This window comes from Oreochromis aureus, linkage group 15 (assembly GCF_013358895.1).
Source record: "Oreochromis aureus strain Israel breed Guangdong linkage group 15, ZZ_aureus, whole genome shotgun sequence".
Lineage (NCBI taxonomy): Eukaryota > Metazoa > Chordata > Actinopteri > Cichliformes > Cichlidae > Oreochromis > Oreochromis aureus.
Window position 1 is genome coordinate 5,004,971 of NC_052956.1, and position 20,914 is coordinate 5,025,884.

General features: G+C 42.1%; 1 protein-coding gene across 1 annotated transcript; it reads right to left on the reverse strand.

Annotated features, from left to right (window-relative positions):
• Positions 1-274: 274 nt before the first annotated feature.
• Positions 275-14,341, reverse strand: LOC116332254 (E3 ubiquitin-protein ligase pellino homolog 2). The gene is made up of 7 exons (XM_031755135.2): positions 13,974-14,341; positions 8,653-8,782; positions 6,273-6,374; positions 5,639-5,836; positions 4,855-5,040; positions 4,541-4,746; positions 275-4,370 (listed from the first exon to the last, which is right to left on the reverse strand). The coding sequence occupies exons 1-7, from the start codon at positions 14,051-14,053 to the stop codon at positions 3,986-3,988; spliced, it is 1,287 nt and encodes a 428-aa protein (XP_031610995.1). The 5' UTR covers positions 14,054-14,341; the 3' UTR covers positions 275-3,985.
• Between the last annotated feature and the right edge of the window lie 6,573 nt (positions 14,342-20,914).

Sequence of the window (20,914 nt, forward strand, 5' to 3'; positions counted from 1 at the left end):
ACCAGGCACCCTGAATTCTTTGCAAAGTCTTTTATATTTCTGCTTGAAATCAAGCCGCCTGTAATTTTGCCGGCATTTGCAGCTCGTTATCACATTTGCGCGGTGATGTACCGTACTCGACTGCCAAAAGTGCTCATAAAACAGATGATTATTTAAAACAGGTGATGCAACTCAAAGCAACCCTGCTCATGGTGTGGAGACCTCAGAGCTGGTAGAGGGCGCCCTCTGCTGGAGCCTTCTAGTTTCCCTTGATAAACAGAAAGGACAGCACGGCAAACTTTGAACTGGTTTATTGACATGTGTATAGCGATTGTCTGTGCACCGGACGATTACAGAAGAATATGTTATAAAATAATACAAAATAGCTGTACACAACACAGATTATAGTTAAAGGAATGCATTGTTAACTGTGAGGTTTTATGCTGTATAATACATATCAGCTACTCACTCACCTACGATGAGGCGAGCTCATAAGTTGAGGAAGTTGAGGTTTCGCCATCTGGTTATGAAGGTCAATTAATAGATATGATAACAAACAAAGTTAGGGAAGAGCTTATGATGTTACTGGTGGTATCAAACAACCTGATGCTGAGCTAAAGTACTTAGTTTGTATTTTTTTTTAACTAATACTAAAATCTAAAACTCAAAAAAAAGTTACATGATGTCCATAACCCGAAGCGAGTCATAGAATAAAGCAAAAAGAAAACTCAAACAAATATTGTACGTTAGTTCATAAACTAGAACCCAGTGGGGGTGCTGCAACTGTTCTCCATCCACATGCCAATGGTGTTACATGTTGTACTGTATATATGCATATCTATATATATATATATATCTTGTCAAAAGCAAGATTCACTGGATTTGGTGTGATTTGCAAAGGCCAGCTAATACACATGATTTCATTGCCTGTTTCACAAGACCCGTATGTGGTTGACCTGTGGTGATCTACCCAACTGTTTGCCCTCTAGAATTTGGACATAAGATGTGGCTGCTCTCACATCGAACACCTCAATCTGGAACTTTTTTTCACTCAAAGTGCCTTTTACCAGGCTTCTTCCAGCTGTGACTCTAAAATCCTTAATCCTGAGCAACAGTAACACAACCCTCATCCGCCACACTACAAATCTTATATTTAGACTTTAAAGGAGACCTATTATGCCTTTCCTCATGTTCTGTCATACACATGCTTATACAAAAGTGGATGTTGATATTAATAATGGTCGACCTTTCAAATAGAGAGGTTAAGCTTCAAACAACCACTACTACTACAACTACTTCTGTGCCCATATGATTACGGTCATCTCAGGAATTTAGCTCTAGCAATGAGACCAGGAGCCCCACTCACCCTCTGTTTAAACAGTCTTTGAGTGATGGGCAGCCAATCAGAATAAAGTTGGGGGGGGGGGGGGCAAAATGGCTTTTTTCACACAGTAAATGAACTGATGAACTGAGTGGGCTGTCAAGGTAAATAAAGATTATTCTGAACTCTGAACCATGCAAAGCTACTGAGAAGCATAAGAGGTCCCCTTCAAGTGGAAAACATGCTGACTTTCATTAGCTGTAAATTCTCCACAATGGGTCCAAATACAAAATGTAAACAAGTGTTGATGTGAACGTCTTTCTGTGATGAATTGGTGGAAAATATTGGCATAGTAGTACAAAGTGGGATTCAAGAGGTCTCATTCACAAAGATTGTGGATCTATCAAGTATGAGGATCTATTTAGGCGCTCGTTCTTTTTTTTTCTCTTGCTTTAAAGCCCCCCTCCCCCAAAAAACAACAAAAACAAAACAGAAATGCTGCAGTTTTTAACCAACCAAGGACTCGGAAGACAGCTCAAACGTTCTCAGCATGAATTGCAAGTTGGCGCTCCACCGTGCAAAGTTTTCGAGTACGTGTAGTGTACATACTGTATGTGTACGTTCAGCACATGCAAGCTAGACACAATTTTTTCACGTGAGCGTATTTCTTTCTTTTTTTTCTGTTTTTTAAATCAGTTATGTCTTTCATACTTGAGGCTATTATTGAATTTACTTGTTGAGCTAGTTCACCAAGCTACACCTAATATTCAGTTACAAAAATAGTATCACAATATAGACCATTCAATATGAGCACCAGGGAAGGCTAAATATAGCCCAAAGTATTTTGGCTACATTCATTGTCTGGGCAATGTTTTACGGTAGCAGAGTGTGTGTGAAAGTGTGTGTGTTCGTTAGACACAGTGTTGGCAATGTTTTCTCACTCACAAGCTCCCCTACATCTACCGCACGATTATATCTCGTAACATACACAACTTGCGTACACTGAGTAACAATAGTTAACTAAAACCAATTGTCAGATAGAAAAATAGTTGCTGTATTATTTTTTTAAACACTGAACATCTAAAAGAATTCCTCCCACTTCCCCAAATAAAGCCCTCCCCGTTTCCTAACAAAATAGTTTTCTTTGAAACAATAACCCAAAAAAAATGTTTTGAGGTTACACAAGGTCAAGCCTACTGACACTCCATCACACCACCAAACACCCTGTTTAACATAATTCAGAAACCAGAAGTGTGTTCAAATTAACAAAGAACAAGCTGGATAGTTTTGCAGCATTACCAGCACAGTAAAGAAATGACAGAATTAGTAATTAAATATGGATCAGGCATTAAGTCTTTCAAATCTGCAGCTTTGGTGGTATCACTCATATTCTCTGGTCTATGACCCCCAATTTGGAAATAAGTCACGGGATTGAACACGCCTCTGGTTGAGCCCTTTACCTGGAAACCATTTCAGCCACATTTGAATTGGACTGCTGACCTAACACTTGGCTAAAGATAGCATAACATCTAGCTTATCTATGGGAGTGCTATTATTGCTTCAGAGTTGGGAAGTGGAGTTCATACCCGGTTTTCATTCCAAGCCTTTGTTTATCCTCACTCTGCTTCATAATTAGGAAAAGATCTGCTGTTAAAGTACTGCAGTGTTCCCTCTGGCCCTTCAGAGCTAATCGAACAGTCTGCAGGTTACTGTCCAAAGAATTACAACACATTTACAACACTGTCATTAATGGGCAGTCTGTGCATAGATCTTACTCTACAGTGATATGTAAAGGACTCCAACAACATATGCTCCTAATACCTTAACTTTGGAAAGAGTTGTGAAGTTTTCCTTCATGGATCAGGAAGAGTGTTAAATGCTGTATGGAAGCACGAGCCACTGATCCCACATTATAATCTAGTACCTTTACCATCCGCAGTTAGCAAAGCCCACTGAGAACACAGCTAGAAATATAAAACGGTTGCTAGTTCATAAAGGAAAACCATTAATTATAATGCTGATGTCAGATAAGGTGTTTTTTTATGGAAGTTGATGCCAGAAGCATTAAGTTTTTTGTGATGAAAGTCCTGCCGCAGCCAATGAACTAATAAAAATATATATATATATATATTCCACAACAGCAGAAGTGGTCACGCTTCATGTGAAAGGGTAGAAGATGAGAAAATGGCCATTCTGTTCATAAGTGCAAAAGTTACTTGCATTTTATACAATGCATGGTGGTGAAGCCTGACGACAGTCATGTGGCTGTCATTTGATAATATAGTTAAAATGCAGCATCATAGTTTAAGCTGTGCACGTGCAGCATCACTTCTGAGAGCTGTGTCTCGCTGAAAGACGAGTAATGACTGAAATCAACTGGCACTGTATTTAGCTGGAATTAAAACCCTCTGACTCCTGCACGAGGGGGGCAGGAAATGGTTTAAAATTTAGAAAACACTTTGAATTGACAGCACTGATAATTCTGTCCCATTTTCCTGATCTTACACCAATCAGCAAGCACTAAAGGATAAACAAAGGGAAGGATTTGTCAGCACTGAGCTACATTCAGTAACAGAGAGTGTTATTGTACAGAACACACACGCTTATCATACTGATCAACATTTGAACGCATGAACGCAGCTCAGGTAGCGTCCTGTTATTGTGGTCGTTGCTGAGGAGTGGTGATTAGTCGATGGGGCCCTGGAAGATGAGCCGTGTCCAGCCGGGGGAGCTCAGGGCAGTGGAGCAGAAGGGGCAGACGGGTCTGAAGGCATGCGTCCCATGGGGCAGAGGAGTCTCGGCCCAGTACTTGGCTGTCCTCTCTGAGCAGACGTGGCCACATGGCACAAAACCGTGAGTGGGGGCTCCGGCATCCACATACACCGCAGGCTCACAGCCCAGCCACAGCGGCACGTAGGGACCCACGCTCCTGCACAGGGGACATTCTCGCCGGGTGGTGGAGCCTTCACCCTCTCCTGGTTCTTCCTCTCTCTCAGATCTCTGGCCCCAATCGTGGCGTCCGTGGACGTGGCCACAGGCGAGGTAGACCCAGGGCTGACGCTCTTCAAGGCTGAAGTTAGATAAAGTGTACCAATATTTTAAAGAACATTTTTTTTATGCATGCGTGTGTAACAAAATAGAAAAACCTGTGAAGAATTTTCTCCTAAAATTAGTAACTGGAAATAATCAGTTTTTAAATAAATAACAAGATCCTAATTTAACCATCATTGCTGCCCTGACCTGTGACTGCGTGGTAGGCTGGGGAACGCCAGTGTGCTGAGGCCTACGGGACACTGGGGCCGGGATGCGTTAAGCTCCTGACGAAGCGCCTCCAGGTGACGCAGAGTGGGAGAACGCATGAGCCCCTCACCGGTGCGCCACAGTAGAGTAGCACCACAGAGATCGACAAGCGACCCGTCACGTAGTGCGCTGCTCTCCCCCTCCGCCTGAAGGTGACGCACAGACAGACATTTGTGTGCAATAAAAGGAAAACACAGACCCCACAAGCTCACTGAAGAAATGTAAATATGGTAACCAAACCTGAGGCAACTCACCAGCGTCCCCCTGCTGGGTCCAGACCGTGTCTCCCGCAGCGCATAAACATCTCCACAGACGGAGATCTCCCTCCACAGGCCTTGCTTGGGATCCTCTGGGAAGCCCTGTGGGTGCATCACTAGCACCCCATTAGTGGTGAGGCCATCCATGTGCCCATCAGGATTTTTCCATTTGGTTGCTTTCTCCTGTGGCAGCAAAGACATTAAAACATAATATTGATATGTTTCAGAAAGTATTTTTATTGTGTCAATCATACTGTTGTTCCCAGCATGAAGAGTGCTGCTCTTGTCTTACTTTCAAATACAGGCAGTCCAAAAAACAGGGAAAAAACTTTGCAGTTAGATCTTCAGTGCATCACTTTCTACAACAGAAGTCCCACAGCACTGTGCAAAAGTCTTTGGCCACCGCACCATTTTGCAAGGAAAATGGGTGCAGCAATTTATTGAGGTGTGCAAATACACATGGAAACACATGGACAATGCACCCATTCCTTGAGTTAGGTGCTTTTCTATGCTTGAATGATTCATAGATCAGTGTTAAGTGGCGTAACATACAAAGCAACACTCTCAAAATGGTCAGGTACAAGGAATGGACTGAAAATGAGTGAAAGCTAGTCAAACACTGCAATTTTTATCAGATCATTTCATGGAAAGTTAAGCTCTCTTAAATCATCAGGATGTGTACAGTAGACAAGAAACTGGGACTCAGTTAGATTTTTCAATTACTTAAAATCTAAAATATTCTGTTATTAGAAACCTGTTGCTGGAGTATGAGTCTACTCACCCCTAAGAAGATATTTTTGGAGGAGTCAAAGCCTGCAGCATAGATGCGTGCAGTGTAAGGCGGGTTGCGCTCGCACACTATTCTGCAGGCAAAACGGGAAATGGTGCTGGGAGCAATGGAAGGATCTTCTCCTTCCTTTCCTCCTCCAGAGGTGTCTGTCACCACAAAGTCAATAGGACTCTCTGTGGAGCGTCCAATCTGCAGGGGACAGCACAGAGAAATACTATTTATTAACTGAAACAAATGTCTCATTAAAATGTTATTGGTAAGCAGAGCTATTTCTTTTAAAGCATCGGTGCTCATAGTTTTATGGCTTTGAGCTATCTGGGCAAGATGGTTCATTTTTATGTTTAAAAAAAATCTGTAAGAGCAATAGAAGAGCAGAAGCATGTGCATAAAAATAGATGTTCTTGGAGCTATGACATAAAACTCTTTATTTTTAATACTTAATGGTCCCAGTTCTGAACCAAAATAATCTACCGTCCTGTAGAAATGACTTTGATGAGATTACATAACAGTATATTTTGGGAGAAACTTGCACATGATCGCAGTTCTAGGAGTACATTTTTCTGTGAATCCTCTCATCACTCAATAAAAGAAAAAAAAAGTTGACTTTGGTTGCTTGCTGTGTTACCTGGAACATGTCTGTGTTGTTGTCATGGCAGTACTCCACCACCACGGTCTGGTTACGGGACAGTGTGAAAGAGATGCTGTGCTGCCCCCTGCTGTGCACCGCCTGCAACAACAGCAGCAACAACTTGTGGTAAAGCAGTCATTTTCTGGAAGTTTCTTTCTTTTCATTTAACCACCCATATTCTTAAGTAAAACACACAGTTATAAGAAAATAAAGTATATCTACATTTTTGTTTTTAAAGGCGTCTTTAAATTCAAACAGTTTGTGCAAAGGGACTGGCATTTATACAACACTTTTCCAGTCTTACCACTCCAAGCACTTTAAACCAAGAGTCCCCAACCCCCGGGCCATGGACCGGTACCTGCCCGTGAGTCGTTTGGTACCAGGCCACGAGAGTTGTGAAATTGATGGATTTTAGGGTTTTTGTGGGTTTTTATCGTTAACTCGGTTTTCCTGGGTCTTTTCCCAAGTGTTATGAATAAATCTTCTTTTTTTTTGCTACCGGTACTGGTTTTATTTTGTTGCGACACCTTAAAGGCCGGTCCATGAAAATATTGTTGGACATAAACTGGTCGTGGCACAAAAAAGGTTGGGGACCGCTGTTTTAGACTACAAGCCACATTTACCCATATAATCATCAACCTAACTTATGTCTTTGGATTGTGGGTAAAAGCCAGAGAACTCTGGCAGACACAGGGAGAACACACAAACTCCACCTCACCCTCATTCAGGAACCTTGTTGTGAAGCCAAAGTGCTAACCAGGGTATCATCATCCAACATTAAGAGCAGCATTTAGCAATGACGTGCTGGTCTTCTACTAAGCGCCAGACAAACAGATCAGCCGGTGGATGTTGATCTAATATAGATACTGGATGACGTGTCTGCTGATATAAAAGCCTTTCTTTGTTGTGTTGGAAATTGTTGAATAAGATGCTTGGAAGAGTCTAGACATGGTGTCATCACACAGATTCTCTTACAGAGTCTGCTCTCAGCACAGCACATGTAACAACACAGCAGAACAGATGGTGGTGTGGTGTGGGTTTCATGGTAAGTTGTTAACCAGTTTGTGTAATACAATCCCACAAATCTGATCACTCTCATGTTCAGCTTCATTAAGTACACCACTGAAATCAAATATAATACCACAGCTCTGACACAAATTCGACACTGTCAAAAATTCCCAGGTTTTGTGATAGTTCTGTGTTTTTTCAGGTCACATTAGGTGGTGGTGATGAACATGACAGCATTACTTTTAGGTGGTCCTGAATGTTTGCCTCGGTCCACAGGGATATTATTTAGTGTGGCTCTGTGGCTTATAGCAGACCCCCCAAAAACAGCAAGGATTACTGCTTTCAGTGGCAGTCTAAGACTGCTGGGCCAGGAACTTTCTAGTGGCCAGCTGAATGGTGTCAAGGACAGCCACAACACCAACTCTGCTAGTGAGCCAGGTTGGCCCTGCCACATGGTTTTGGCCCCAGTGTACTCGCCACATTGGTGCACTGTTGGTAACATTGTCACACAGCCCCTTCCATTTATGGTCCCTGTTACGGTGCAGATACCTGCTGCAATATTCTCCTGAACAACAGGTGTCACCATTCAGACAAAACTTCCACATCAGCACTCATATAGGAGAAAAAGAAGTCAAAACAAGAACCAAAGAACATGCCAAGTTTTTCTCCACAAGCTCTCATCTTTTCAGACTGTTGCAACGTCTCCCTCTGTAAACTCTGTGAATCTCTGAGCTTCTGTGCTAATGTATGATAAAAATGGCGGTACAACCAACACAATCTTACACTCGTCTCTTCAATTAAGCTGCAGCAACTGCTGCAACGGCGAATCTGAAGTTTGATGTTAATAATTTGTCATACAGTGCTTTTTGTCAAGTACTGCACAGATGTTATAATGGGATCTTAGCAGTGACTGAACTTTCAAAATAAAAGTAAGTGGCTTTTCAACTGGTATTCTGATCATAGGTGGTACTGTTAAAATAAATAAATAAACGATACCATTGGTTATTGTTCATATACTTGAAAGCCCACCCAAGCAAAGTCTCTGTGTGGGAAAAAAAATCCACCCAAAATAATATAAATTTATCAATATCTGAATTTTATACTAGCTAAAAACAGTATACAAGCAGTAATCAGTATCAATCATCTCTAGATAAAATCTTAATTCATCTCAAGTCTTTTTTACACTCAGCATCTTTCAGTACATCAAACAGCCTTATGTAGGATAGCACACAAACACAGACAGACCACATAAACCTGTCTTCATGATTAGTCATCCTTCCTCTGGCACACAACAGGGGTTACAGGAAGGAAAGTCATGTTACACAATGATGAAACTATAGCACACACACACATGCGCATGGACACGTACCTTGCTGTCCTGTGGTGTGTTGAGGATGTGCACAGCACTGGGCTTGACACCGTTGGCCTTGGCCCTTCGGTACAGAGCAAAGCGGCTCTTTCTGCGCCCACGGTCTCCGTTTGGAAGGGAGCCATTGTAGCTAGAGGAAGATAAACAAACACAAGAACATGACGAAAAATATCTACTGAAACAAACAAATGACGTTTAAGTAATTTAGTTTGGGCTGGAATACAAGTCAGGCAACATCTAGCTTTATTGAGAAAGCCTAATTGTGTTAAAAACACAGTTATCTTGTTTGCATACTTATCATAAGTCATCACTTAAATGACACTGAAGCTGCCAAGATGTCAGGAAAATAACAGCAATTAAAGTGCAAGCTCAATTAATTATGTGCATCTTTACAGCAATACTGCTGCACGCTCGTTTGAAATGAATTAGAGCAGCACATTCAGGCCACTCGTGATTCATGTTAAACTGCTGAACCTCAATGAGAAAGACAACCTGCACTTGATCTGACTCACTCGGCTTGTCCTTAAGGCCCACGTTCACTAAAGAGGAGCTCGCTCTTCATCTAACCTCTTACAATATAAAGCATCTTCAGCAAGACAGATTTATTTTCATCACACCATTGCCCAATTACATTAACCATAAAGAGTTGAGTAAGTGGTCTGGAGAGGATTCTGAATAATACTTTGAAGCTTTGTGTTCATTAATAGCAGGCAGATATGATAGGTTCTTCTTATGAGGGTGGTAAATAACATAGTCCAGCCCATGACTGTTTTATAACTCAATATAAGGCTTTTAAATGAAAATCCTTCTGACACCTTAACTAAGATATTGAATTTGTCCTCAATGTTTTCTGTAGCTGGGTCAATGTAATTTCTTTCACAGCTTGAGTTCACAAAAAAGGCAGTATGTAAGGCTTGTGACTAATGAGCAGGACATGTTTCTTATTAAAAGCATTCAGAGGAAGTCCTGCAGGCAAGAATCACAATTTTGACAATAACCATCTTCACTGGTCCCCACACTTGATGAGATGAGAAGCCATCTGGTCTGGTTTTCTTCTGACCTTTGGCCTTGCATTGTGTACAAAAGGAAGCACTGCCTACTTTTTGAGTGTCAGTAAAGTGTAGCTCTGACAAGGTGATGAATTTACAAAAGGAATGAAGAAAGATGATTTAGGTCACTTTGCAAGTGGCATGTGCTAGACGGGTGGGCTGAGTATTTCAGAAACTGTTGATCTACTTGGATGTTCCCACACAGATGTTCCCAAAAGGGAAATATCCGATGAGGGGCAGTTCTCTGGGATGAACAATGCCTTGTTGATACCAGTCACAGGAGTATGGCATAAATGTATTCAGACTGATTCAGTAACAGTAATTCAAATAAGCACTCAATACAACCAAGGTATGCAGAAGAGCATCTCTGAATGCACAACATATTAAACTTGAAGCAGTTGGAAGATCACATTGGGTGCCACTCCTGTGAGCTAAAGCCTTATTTAGACCTCAAGTGGAAATTTATGTCCTAACTTGCGTAATAATTGGGAACTCATTTCACCCCTACACCACAACCTTTCACGCCATGTAAGTCTTTCGTATTCATTGACCCAATGTGTAGTCACATTTCTCAGAGGTGCACATCAGGTTATGTAAAAGGTTGGTGCGTAGGGTTATAACAAGGTTCCAGTTATGGCGTAAGTTACAATATAAATCTGACGTATAAGTATACGGTAATTAACATGTAAGAATGGGAAACTGAGTGTATAATGTCCACAAGCTCACTGAAAGTGGAAAACAGAAGACTGGAAGATTCTACAGCGACATTTAGATGATAGGGTCAGAATCTGCCATTAACATGTTGGCAATGGATCCATCCTGCCTTGTATCGATGGTTCAGGTTAGTGGTGGTATAATTATGTGAGGGATACGTTCCTGGCCGATCAGTATCCCTGTTAAAATGCCACAATCTACCAGAATATTGCAGCTGACCATGTCCATCCCTTTATAATACAGTGTACCCATTTTCTAATGGCTGTTTCCAGCAGGATAAACAAACCATGCTAGAAAGGTAAAATCATCTCAAACTGCTTCCTTGAACTCGGAATGCACCGATCCAATATTTAGATCAGATACCACAAAAAAACTGGTCTGGTTACTGAGCTGGATATTGGTTATACTGAACTGATCTGTGGTCTGATACATTCATTTCAGTTCCCTATGGTTCTGTGTTTACTTCCTCACTAGACAGGAGCAGCTAGCAACAGAGCTAACGTAGCATGGAGGGAGCCAACAACAGAATGTCAGCAGTTTGGAGGCATTGCAACAGCTTCGGTCTCTATATTTGCAAAGTTGTTTTCTTTTACTTTGCTGCAAACTGGGCTCAAGGTGACATGACTGACAACACCTGACAATGAAGATGCTCTCAGTCTCTTCCTTCACTAGTTTACTTTCACTCTCATTATATTCTGTCACAGACCACATCTAAGAAGCTAGAAGGACACTGGATTAGTGTTACACTTGTTGGTAATCACTTATGGTAACGTGACATCTCCTGACAGCTCACAGCTGTGTGTGAGGATGAAAAGGGAAAACTGTTAATAACAGCAGTGTGCAGCAATCCAATGACTCTCACCTGAATCACTCTAATATCACTTTTGACATGAGCTCTCTGAAAATTAATTAGATGAACAACTTTAGCATATTTTACATAATTTTTCACTGTGTTTACCTCAGGCCTATTTTTATTTATTCTTTTACTATTTAATACTAACATTTCAATAAATTTGTATTCATGAAAAAATGTAAACTGTCTTTGATAGACAAGCTCACAGATTGAACCAAGAGCAAGTTGATATTGTGCATTTCAATTCCATGGATCTCAGAACATAAATTTTCTGTGGTTGACAATCCTCAGGATAGAGCGGGGAAGGAAGCTGGGATGATGATGCTGAACAGATCAAGTATGTCACCTGGAAATACTACAAACAGGGCACATTCAACTTTGATTTTTTTTTATGTGAAATCCAATTAAAGAGCATGACTCAATGCAAACCTGTACCCTTCCTGGCCTGCTCTGACAGTTCAAACTAAACTGTGACTAACAAGGAAAAGACTGGTGCAGGAATCACGGACACGCGAGCACAGAGCTTTCAGGGCTTTGGCCAAAAGTCAGAGCACATAAAATAGGGCAAAGGATAAGAGGCTGCAGGAGATAGAGAAAAGGGTAGCAGGTTGGTAGAAATGGAGGCAGAAAAACAGTCAGAAGCTATCACAAGTTTTAGGGAAATAAGTGAATAAAATGAAGGATGGGAGATGGAGAACAGGGACTGAAAGATCACGCAAAGCAGAGGATTGAGGGGGAAAGGCCAGAAGGAGAGCAGCTCTTTAAGATGCGTTTGTGGGCAGTTCAGGCCTGCATCACAAATGTGCACACATCATAAGGCACTATATGAAATATTCACTCCTTCTGCCCCCCAACACGGGGTTTATTTTCGTTGAGGGCAAGTCACCAAGGAGGCCTGCCTCTGTGAAAGTCAGCACTCAGCAAAACACTGAATGGTCGGCTAGAGAAGGGGCAGGGTGAGAGACAGAGGAATGCGAAAGAGACCATATTGAGATAAGTTATGGAGGAGAATAGAAAGGTGTGAGAAGACAAGAGGGTGTTCGCATAGGGATTAGAGGGGGTTGCTGGACGGGGCAGCATGGTACATGGTGTCCAGAATAACTAAGGTGACGAGAGATAGCAGGCAAGCAGCCTCTGCAAAGATCACATGGCCAGCAGTGAAGTAGACATTGACCACATGGGGCATGGGATCATCAAAGCTGACAGATGCAAAGCCAAACCACAGCTGCATAAAACATAGCCAGAAAATTATGAAATCTGACAGGAAGCAGTAAAAGATACAACCTGTTCTTACACTGCCTGCCTCCAGGCAAAATCACCTGCTGTATGTTTGAGAGCAATAAATCCCACAAATCCAGATGTAACATACCTATGATCACCCATATAATAAAAAAATTATTCACAATATTATTGTACCATGTACTACTACAACCAGGCTGTGGCATTGGAAGATAGTTAATCAGTTTTATCTCTTTATCCTTGTCTGTCAGCTCTTATTCAAAACCACAGACAGGTTACCAGTCTGGCAGGGCACGATCAAAACCGACACGAACAAAATGCATTTTTTTAGCCATCAAGGAGGCGCATTTCGGCACACACTGCAGAGCACACTGGTGTTCAAGTTCCACAGCCAAAAAAAGGAAAAAAATCTCAAAATAGGCATTCAGTTCTCACATCCTTACTCTGATGTGAGCGTGTAAAGGGCTGCTGTGTTCAAATGGACGTTAATCAGTATTCTGATGCAGGCGGGCTACAGCCTCCTCACTCCGTGTTCAGCTGGAGGGGAAGAGATAGGCCATTAGGTCAGTTATCTTTGGCATACACAGGAAGCTCTGCAGGGCAAAAGGGAGGCCTGTGTAAGGCTGTGTATGTATGATTGTGTATGTGTATATGTGTGTTGTAATTTCCTGGTCCTTGCAAACTGTGTATAGAGTGGAGCTGCAGGGCTGGAAATGCTGTGGAAGCTGGTGGCTGTCATCAGCACATCCTGCCCACTCCTGTACTTGTGTGCGCTGGTGATGTAGAAGGGCTTTTCTCCTCCTCCTCCTCCTCCTCCCTTCCTCCCTCACTCCCTCCCTCCCGCCCTGGCATGGACGGTCATCTGGCTGAGACGTTTTATTAAATAGTAATACCAAACGAGAGAGCGACTATGACTATGAATATAAGCAAAACGCATTTTTCAGACGATGCTGTTCTCCTCCGTGCTACTTTTAGCGAGCACCGATCCAGCAAAGTATGACATCATTGGGATTTTCAGGTCTGGGCAATCCAGCGCTGCCACTACAACCATTGATGAAAAAGCGGCTACATCCGTAGTAGCCTTATGTACTATGGCCAAGGCAGATGTTGCACCTTTACACTTAAACATGATGGAGAAACTATGCTGGGCTGTAGTTTGAGATAAAATGCCTTAAAAACTTACTTTTTAACATTACTACACAGCTACACCGGTGAGGGAAAACGACGGCAATGTAACATAAATGAGAAATAAGCTAAAATCCCTTACTACGATTGATTTAATAACCCTAAAACAACCGTAAGCGCGATATATTTTGTAAGAGCAGTGGATTAAAGCTGAACTCGAACGTCATTTGTTGGGTTATTTGTGCTGATGGAACCGCTACATATTTAAAGGTTAATTTGCCACTGGAGCTGTTCACCAAACGATATAATTTCACTCTAGCTTAAGGTTTTAAAAGACTTACCCCAAAATGACCAATTCGCCGTATTTTACCGGGTCTTTAACGGGCACATCATCACCTCCGTCTTTTTTCGGTGAATTCATCAGACTGGACTGGTCCAGATGGGGGGAAAAACGCGTCCAATTGCAATAGTGGTGAGATAAAACAATGCTAACACACTCGAAACTGTAGGGAAGTGGTTTTGGTTGTAGTCTACCAAAGTTTGGGCACTGTTGGGCAAAGTTTTTCCAGACTTCTATGTGTTTTTTTCATTGTTTTAATCCGGTGAAGGAGCATCTTTTCGTGGCTTTAATGCCAGTGTGTAGCTAGTTTGTATCGCGACAAATCTGTTCAGTAGCAGTGGGTACAACAACGGCTAACGGTAGGGAGTGGGCTGTACCATAAATTGCGGGAAGAGGGTGCCATTCACAGCATATGTCAAAAAAATTTGATAACATTTATGCCCGTTGGGAAAAACGTGCAACTTCTCGATTGAAAATACCGATAAACACTTCACGTGCGATTATTAGATAAATAAATACAGTTCAGCATTTAGAATGTAAAAGCGCCATGAACGTACACACCCGCGGAACACGAATGGATGTATCCGTGATGTGAAGCTGGCTCCCACCGATAGAATAAAATGAGCCATTTCGAAATTCACAGGAAGTACCCGCATCACCCTGCCATATAGAGGGATTCTACTGTATTTAAAGTAAAATACTACCTCACTGGATTTTTTTATTTATTTATTGGTATGGTCATAAGTGATGCTGATCTAACGGGCCATTATTCAGTCTGACGTAAGGAGGAGCTCCGGGGGGTGTGGTGGTGGAGCTAAGATGTGGGTCACCACTGCGCCCCAGACTACACCTTCCCCCCCGCTCCCTGGATTTCATGTGGGAGTCGGGAAACGGATATAGGCCGGCTGGAACCCACGCGTGCATCTCTCTCTCGCTCTTTTCTCTCACTCTGTAGTAAGGGATCATGTTGTGACCACACGAGGGCAGTGCACTTGCTAAGTACAACTTTCCAGTCAGTGAAGTCTGAAAGGTTTTTTTGTGACTAATTTTCCAGTTTAAATATCACTTCTATTTGTCTATTTACACGCACTGTCCAGTAATATGAACAGCTAAGGTTAGATATGACACCTCCACCCCCCCACCTCACACCAACACATGAAAGCAAAACCTTTGTTGCAGGGTTTTTGAACAGAAGCCAGTGACACACTGATCAGCATCGTTGTCTTCATGTGGAGCAGTCCCCTTTTTTCATGTTTTGGCTGACTGGTGTAACATGTAGTAGCTTGCAGACAGGGTTGCAAGGCGAAACGGTATAGCACTCTGCATGACTCTGCAGTGTGTGGCAGTGTCGGGCCTCTTGTTACTGGATATATGGGACGGTAGTAAAACATTTGCTTGTGCAAATTTACAGATGTTAACCTAATTGCTATGATAATACTTTCTAAAGGTAATTGACTGTGTCCTCAGTAACACATTGCAGTGATGACACTGTATGTGGGTAATGACTCATGAATCAGCTTCAGAATTAACCAAAGCAAACAGCCACACCCTTATTTCATAAGTGACTGCCCACAGCAGTCACAGAGTAACTGATCAACCAACCTGAGTAATCTTTTGTATACTGGATATCAGAAGGTTAACTTCCAACATACTTTTCTTCTGAGATACAAAGTAGAAACTGGATGGACCAGATGTGCATGCTTCTCTGTGTGTTTGTGTTTGTGCATGTTTCAGTGTGAGTTTCTTCCTTTTCCACTGTGAGATTAAGGTCACACCCTCCTCAGTCTTTCCTGCCATCTCTCCCATATTCCCTGCTTTTTTCCTTCTGCTTCTTTATTTCTGTCTGCCTGTCCTTGTTCGGCTTCAGTTTCAGTATTAAACTAGAAAATATTTTTGTACTAATCCTCACTGCTCCTTTTAATTTACATAGTTTATAGCCATAATAATCCACCAGCAGGACAAGGATCCAGTTTTTGCTGTCGGGATTATTTACTTGTCATGTCTAACCAGGAATTTAAGGAATGTTCTGAATGAATACAACCCCACTTCATGTCTGGTAATTGGCTGACTGTGTTTAATGATTATGTAGTGATCCCCATCTGAGTGTTTTATCGTTTTTACTGACGTTGCTGAACGATTGCAGCAACAGAACAGTAGGAGGGATTCATCTGCGTTTTAAAGGATACTGCAGAACAGATGGTTGTTGTCATGTAGAGAGCTGAAAAGGCACTCTATTAGTAAAGTGTCTCATTCACAGCATCATCCTGCTGCCACAAATAGAAGAGGAAACAGCAGAGGCCATGTTTCCATGACCTCATAGCCCTGTCATATTCAACGAAGACAAACTGAACTCATTTGACACATTGGACGTGGCACTTTGATTGGCAGCCACTTTGCATTGTCAGTCAGACACATTGTCATGGGCTTATCACAGCATGCAGTCTTTTTTTTATATTCACAGCTCAGAAAATGTACAGTAGAAGTCCATATTACAACATCGTTTTTGTCACCTACATTGGGACTATTTATCTGTATCACATGCGTAACAGGGTTAGCGGGCGAGTTATCCAGACACCATATTTGGTAAGCAAATTTCAGGTCAGCCTAATTGTGAACATGTGAAGTGTATTACTTCTGCTATCATTCTTCAGCTTTTGGCAGGCTGTATTTTCAAGTAAAGCAAAAAATAGAAAGGGGGTGGTAGCTGAATATTTTAGAAATGGATGTTTGTATAGAAGAAACACCAGCATGAACCATTTTGGAATAGCTCTACGTTACTGTGTTCCAAATATCAGTGACTCTCCTGTTATACACATATACCTCTAAAGTCACCAGAGCTCAATCCAGTAGAACATCTGACACTGACACCGCTGTCGGTGTTTCGAATTAGGAGCCTAACTCTCATAGCTCAGAATGTGACTTATGTTTCCATGATTTATAGCCAGAATCATGTTCTGATTTCAAAAATCTGCAGTGCCGATCTAAAAAGTAAACATGTAAGTAGAAGAATGGTAAGTAAGGGATGGGATTCAAGACAGTCAATTTGGACCACTTAGATGTGCTCCAGCCATCTGCTGCTGAGTCTTTGTCAATGTTGCCATAGTGATGTGAGCAAACAAAGAAAAGGTATTTCTGTCATTAAGCGACCCTGTCTTCCCTGTGTGTCGTAAAAACTTGTGAACTGGCGAAACAGAGCCTTAAGCATTTGGGAATAATGCACACTAAACACAATGATCCTAATGTTTAATACAACTACAGTAAATGATTTAGTTTGTAAGCTGTTAAATGCATTCATGTGTGCTGTGTGTGTCCTTTGGAACAGTCACCTACCTGTGATGCACAAGTGCACACATGCCTGCTGGGTATGCATGTATCTGTGTGAGAGAGAGAGACTGCACTGCCTTTACTTGATGAGGAGGCCATCTCCAGCACAGGGCTGACACGATAGTGCAGATGGCTCAGCATATTCTCATTCTCTATGACAGCACAAATACACACCAGGCAGGGCTGGTGATTTTGGCACCCCCCCCCCCGGAGCTAGACTAATTGCACACACAAGCAGGTTTGTTGCAAAATACTAAAAACTTACGTAATTATAAAGTGTGATATACTGTGTATGAAATAGATTTAACAAGGTGTTATACAGTCGTGCAATTTGTTTACAAATGCTTTTTTTTAAAGGCAGCTTGTTCAAAGCATTAAACTGAGTAAGACAAAGAAAGATTATATAGGATCATGTGATTAACAAGAGATAAGGAAGTCACTGAAGATCTCACAGAAACAAATCATAGCCGTAGATGGACCAAATAAACCTGCTGTGCATGTGACAGGATTAACCTTTGAAATCAGTGGGTTAGGCAATCTGCAATTCAGCATTTTAGTCTGAGAATTGTATTCAATCCCAACGTGCAAAAGGGATGAAATAAATGCAGCATTTACGACCATAAGGTTAACCTAAATGAACAGAGCAGTTGTACACATGCAAATTGCACAGTCAGCCACAACAATCAAACCACTGGCCTAATATTGCGTATGACCCCGTGTCCCTCGCCGATCTGTCGTTTCTGGTTCAATTTGTGCCTAAACCGTCGACAGTAAAATATTTGCATAGCTCTTTTCAACTCTGAATTGTACTTCAGTTGTAACAAAACTATTTTGGGAGACAAACTGTATCAGGTGCTCATCTGACACCTGATGCGTCCTTGCAACTTCACCGCGATTGTCTTGTTGCACTTCCTCTCATTTGAGTATGTGGTCCATATGTGTCATTTGACTAAAAAAGCAGAGATAACATCTGGTCACGTGTTGTGCCAACAGACCCAGCGGGCATGTGAACAGAAATTTGACACAAATGGAAGCACATCTGCCAGTGTCGGACAAAACTCAGGACCTTTGGAGTTACCCTGTGTTGCCTGTCTGTTGGACGTTTGCAACAGTTCCTTGCAGGTTGTACGTCGTGGCCTAGTGTACACATCGCATGCACGCTTGATCTAGGAGGTTTAGATGCAGGAGGCTATATTCTAAACCTGTGTAAAGCGCTTTCAGTGCTCACTTAGGGTAAAAAAAAGTGCTATATAAGAATCAGTCCATTTACCATCTGCGGCCATCAGGAAGTGATATTGCTATGTGGGGTGCGCTTTGGCCGCCACCTTGTTTAGATGCATGGTCATGCCCATCTGACAGTGATCAATGGCGCTCACTTACCTGTAAGCGGTTTTAATGTCGTGGCTGATCAGTGTACACGCTCAGTGTGTCAAGGATCTATGACACTGCACTTGTGCTCCAGCTTAAACACTGACAGGTGAGCTGAGACAGCAGCTTTCCGCACACCGACTCACGAACACCTGCCAGCAACCCGCCATACATGTACATGACCCGAGTACACAGACTAAACACACAGCTGCTGGTGTGTGAAGCTATATGCTGAGTGTCCTACATGAAAGAAGGTGGCTCTCCAGATTGGACATTAGTAAGAGCCAGTGGGTAGGCTGTGTGTGGTGAGTTTATTTTGGGATTTAGTGCTGTGTGTTATTTAGGGATGAACATTGTATTGGTGACTCCGCTTCTGTGTTTGCGTAAGTGGGAGGTTGACAACAGTCCCCAGAGAGAGAGAGGGGGACATTTAGCTTAATTGTCTCCCTCTTCAGAGTGCGACAGTGTAAATGGCAGCCTGTAACCTAGGATTATTATGTTTTATTACCACAGTTTTTAGAGGATGTGTGAAGGCGTAGTAACACTTGTTGACTGTTTTAGCACTAAAAAAGAAAAAGTAGTAGACGGGGAGATTTGAGTCAGAGGGAAACTAACATATGTTGGTTACGTTTCAGTGTCCAAACCCATATTCAAAACAATCAGGGTTTCACAATAGAAAACACAGCAGCAAGACAGTCAAGGTAATTACAGTGCTGTTTAGCAGACGCGTCATTTAGTCCATAATAACAATAATTTGACTCTGCTATTGTTATTGTCTCCACACTATTCTGCTAATCTTCTTTTGGTTATCTGAATTTGTCCATATGCTGCTGTGGTGTGCCATGTGTCACACAGGAAGGTTGCAGCATATGTCAGTTCCTGTCACAAACGAAAGCGCAACACTGCTTTTACCCATCAGTTTGTCTGCCTTAATATATAAAGGAAACGTGTGTTCTCTCTCTCTCTCTCTGTAATTAGAAAATCGTCTCGCTTCCTGTTATGTATTTGATATGGTTTCTTATGCTGACACAAGACAAGAGGTCATAATTCTCTTTGTGCTAGTCGTTATCAGTTATCAGATTTTCACTGATGTAGAAAAGACTTTGAGCACAATTGCAACAGTGACAGGTTTTTTTTTTTAAATCAAAAAAGACCTCAGAGTTGGTTAGTTAGGCTTTGGCATTTCATAATTTTAGTAAAAATAAGATTATCTGCATTTTTCTTATTTCTCTCTTTTACACGCTTCAGTTAGAAAAAAAAAAGCCTCCATTAATTACATCTTTGAGCCTGAATCTTTGCTGCAGCATGGGGTTTGTAGCAGCTCACATCCCTCCCACTGCAAAGCTTCTTTGCCAAATGCAAACACAGGCCCTGGGCTCCCTATAATTATTAGCACATTGTCCAAGGAGGGAAATGCAATGTGCAACAGACTCTGAAGAGCTTACAACTGCCTGGAAGCTGAATGTCACTCTGCATGCTGTTTTAACGGGGCTATTGAAACAGGCCCTATGACAACCAAGACGCTGAAACCTTCTAAGCTGGATCTCTGGCCGATGCAGCTTGCTGTGTCAGGAGTGTTCTGCTAAATAGAACTGCAGGTAATGATTCAATCAGAAGACAAGTATCCGGGCTTGATACTTATCCCTGACAAGCTAACAATCACTGGGTGGTAAAGTCGAAGAGACATGGGGATGTGACTGAATATAATGTCCTTGTTTAAGAGGGAAGCTTAAGGCTGAAAGCTCAAGCCTCAAAGGGTAGGACTGTTGCAGCAGTGAATTGAAAAGATGCATCATATTGTTTTTTTAATGTAAAACCTGATTTTTATTTCTTTTGTTTACATACATGAAAGTATAATTACCTCCTTTACACCCTACATTCCAATCTATACCCACACCAGCAAAGCACCACCTAAACATATCTGTATGAACATGAGGAGAAAACGGTGGAGTTCTTTACTTGGCCTCTGACTCTTTCAGCAAAGTGAGCACACTCTATGGAAACGGCTGTGGGAGGATTCAGACAGCGAGCGCCTGAGGTGTGAGAAAGGCAACGTGTCGGTTTGCGTAGCCTCCGAGTGTGTGTGTGTCACATGAAGTTAACTTAAACATAACCCCAGCCGGTGCTGCAGTTAGCAAGCAGAGCAAGGATTACAGCGGCACACAAAACACAGAATGCCGAATCAGCGCTGAACAAGCAGGTGAATGCTTCTTAGAAAGCGTGAGACGCTTCGTGGATCGTGCAAGTTCA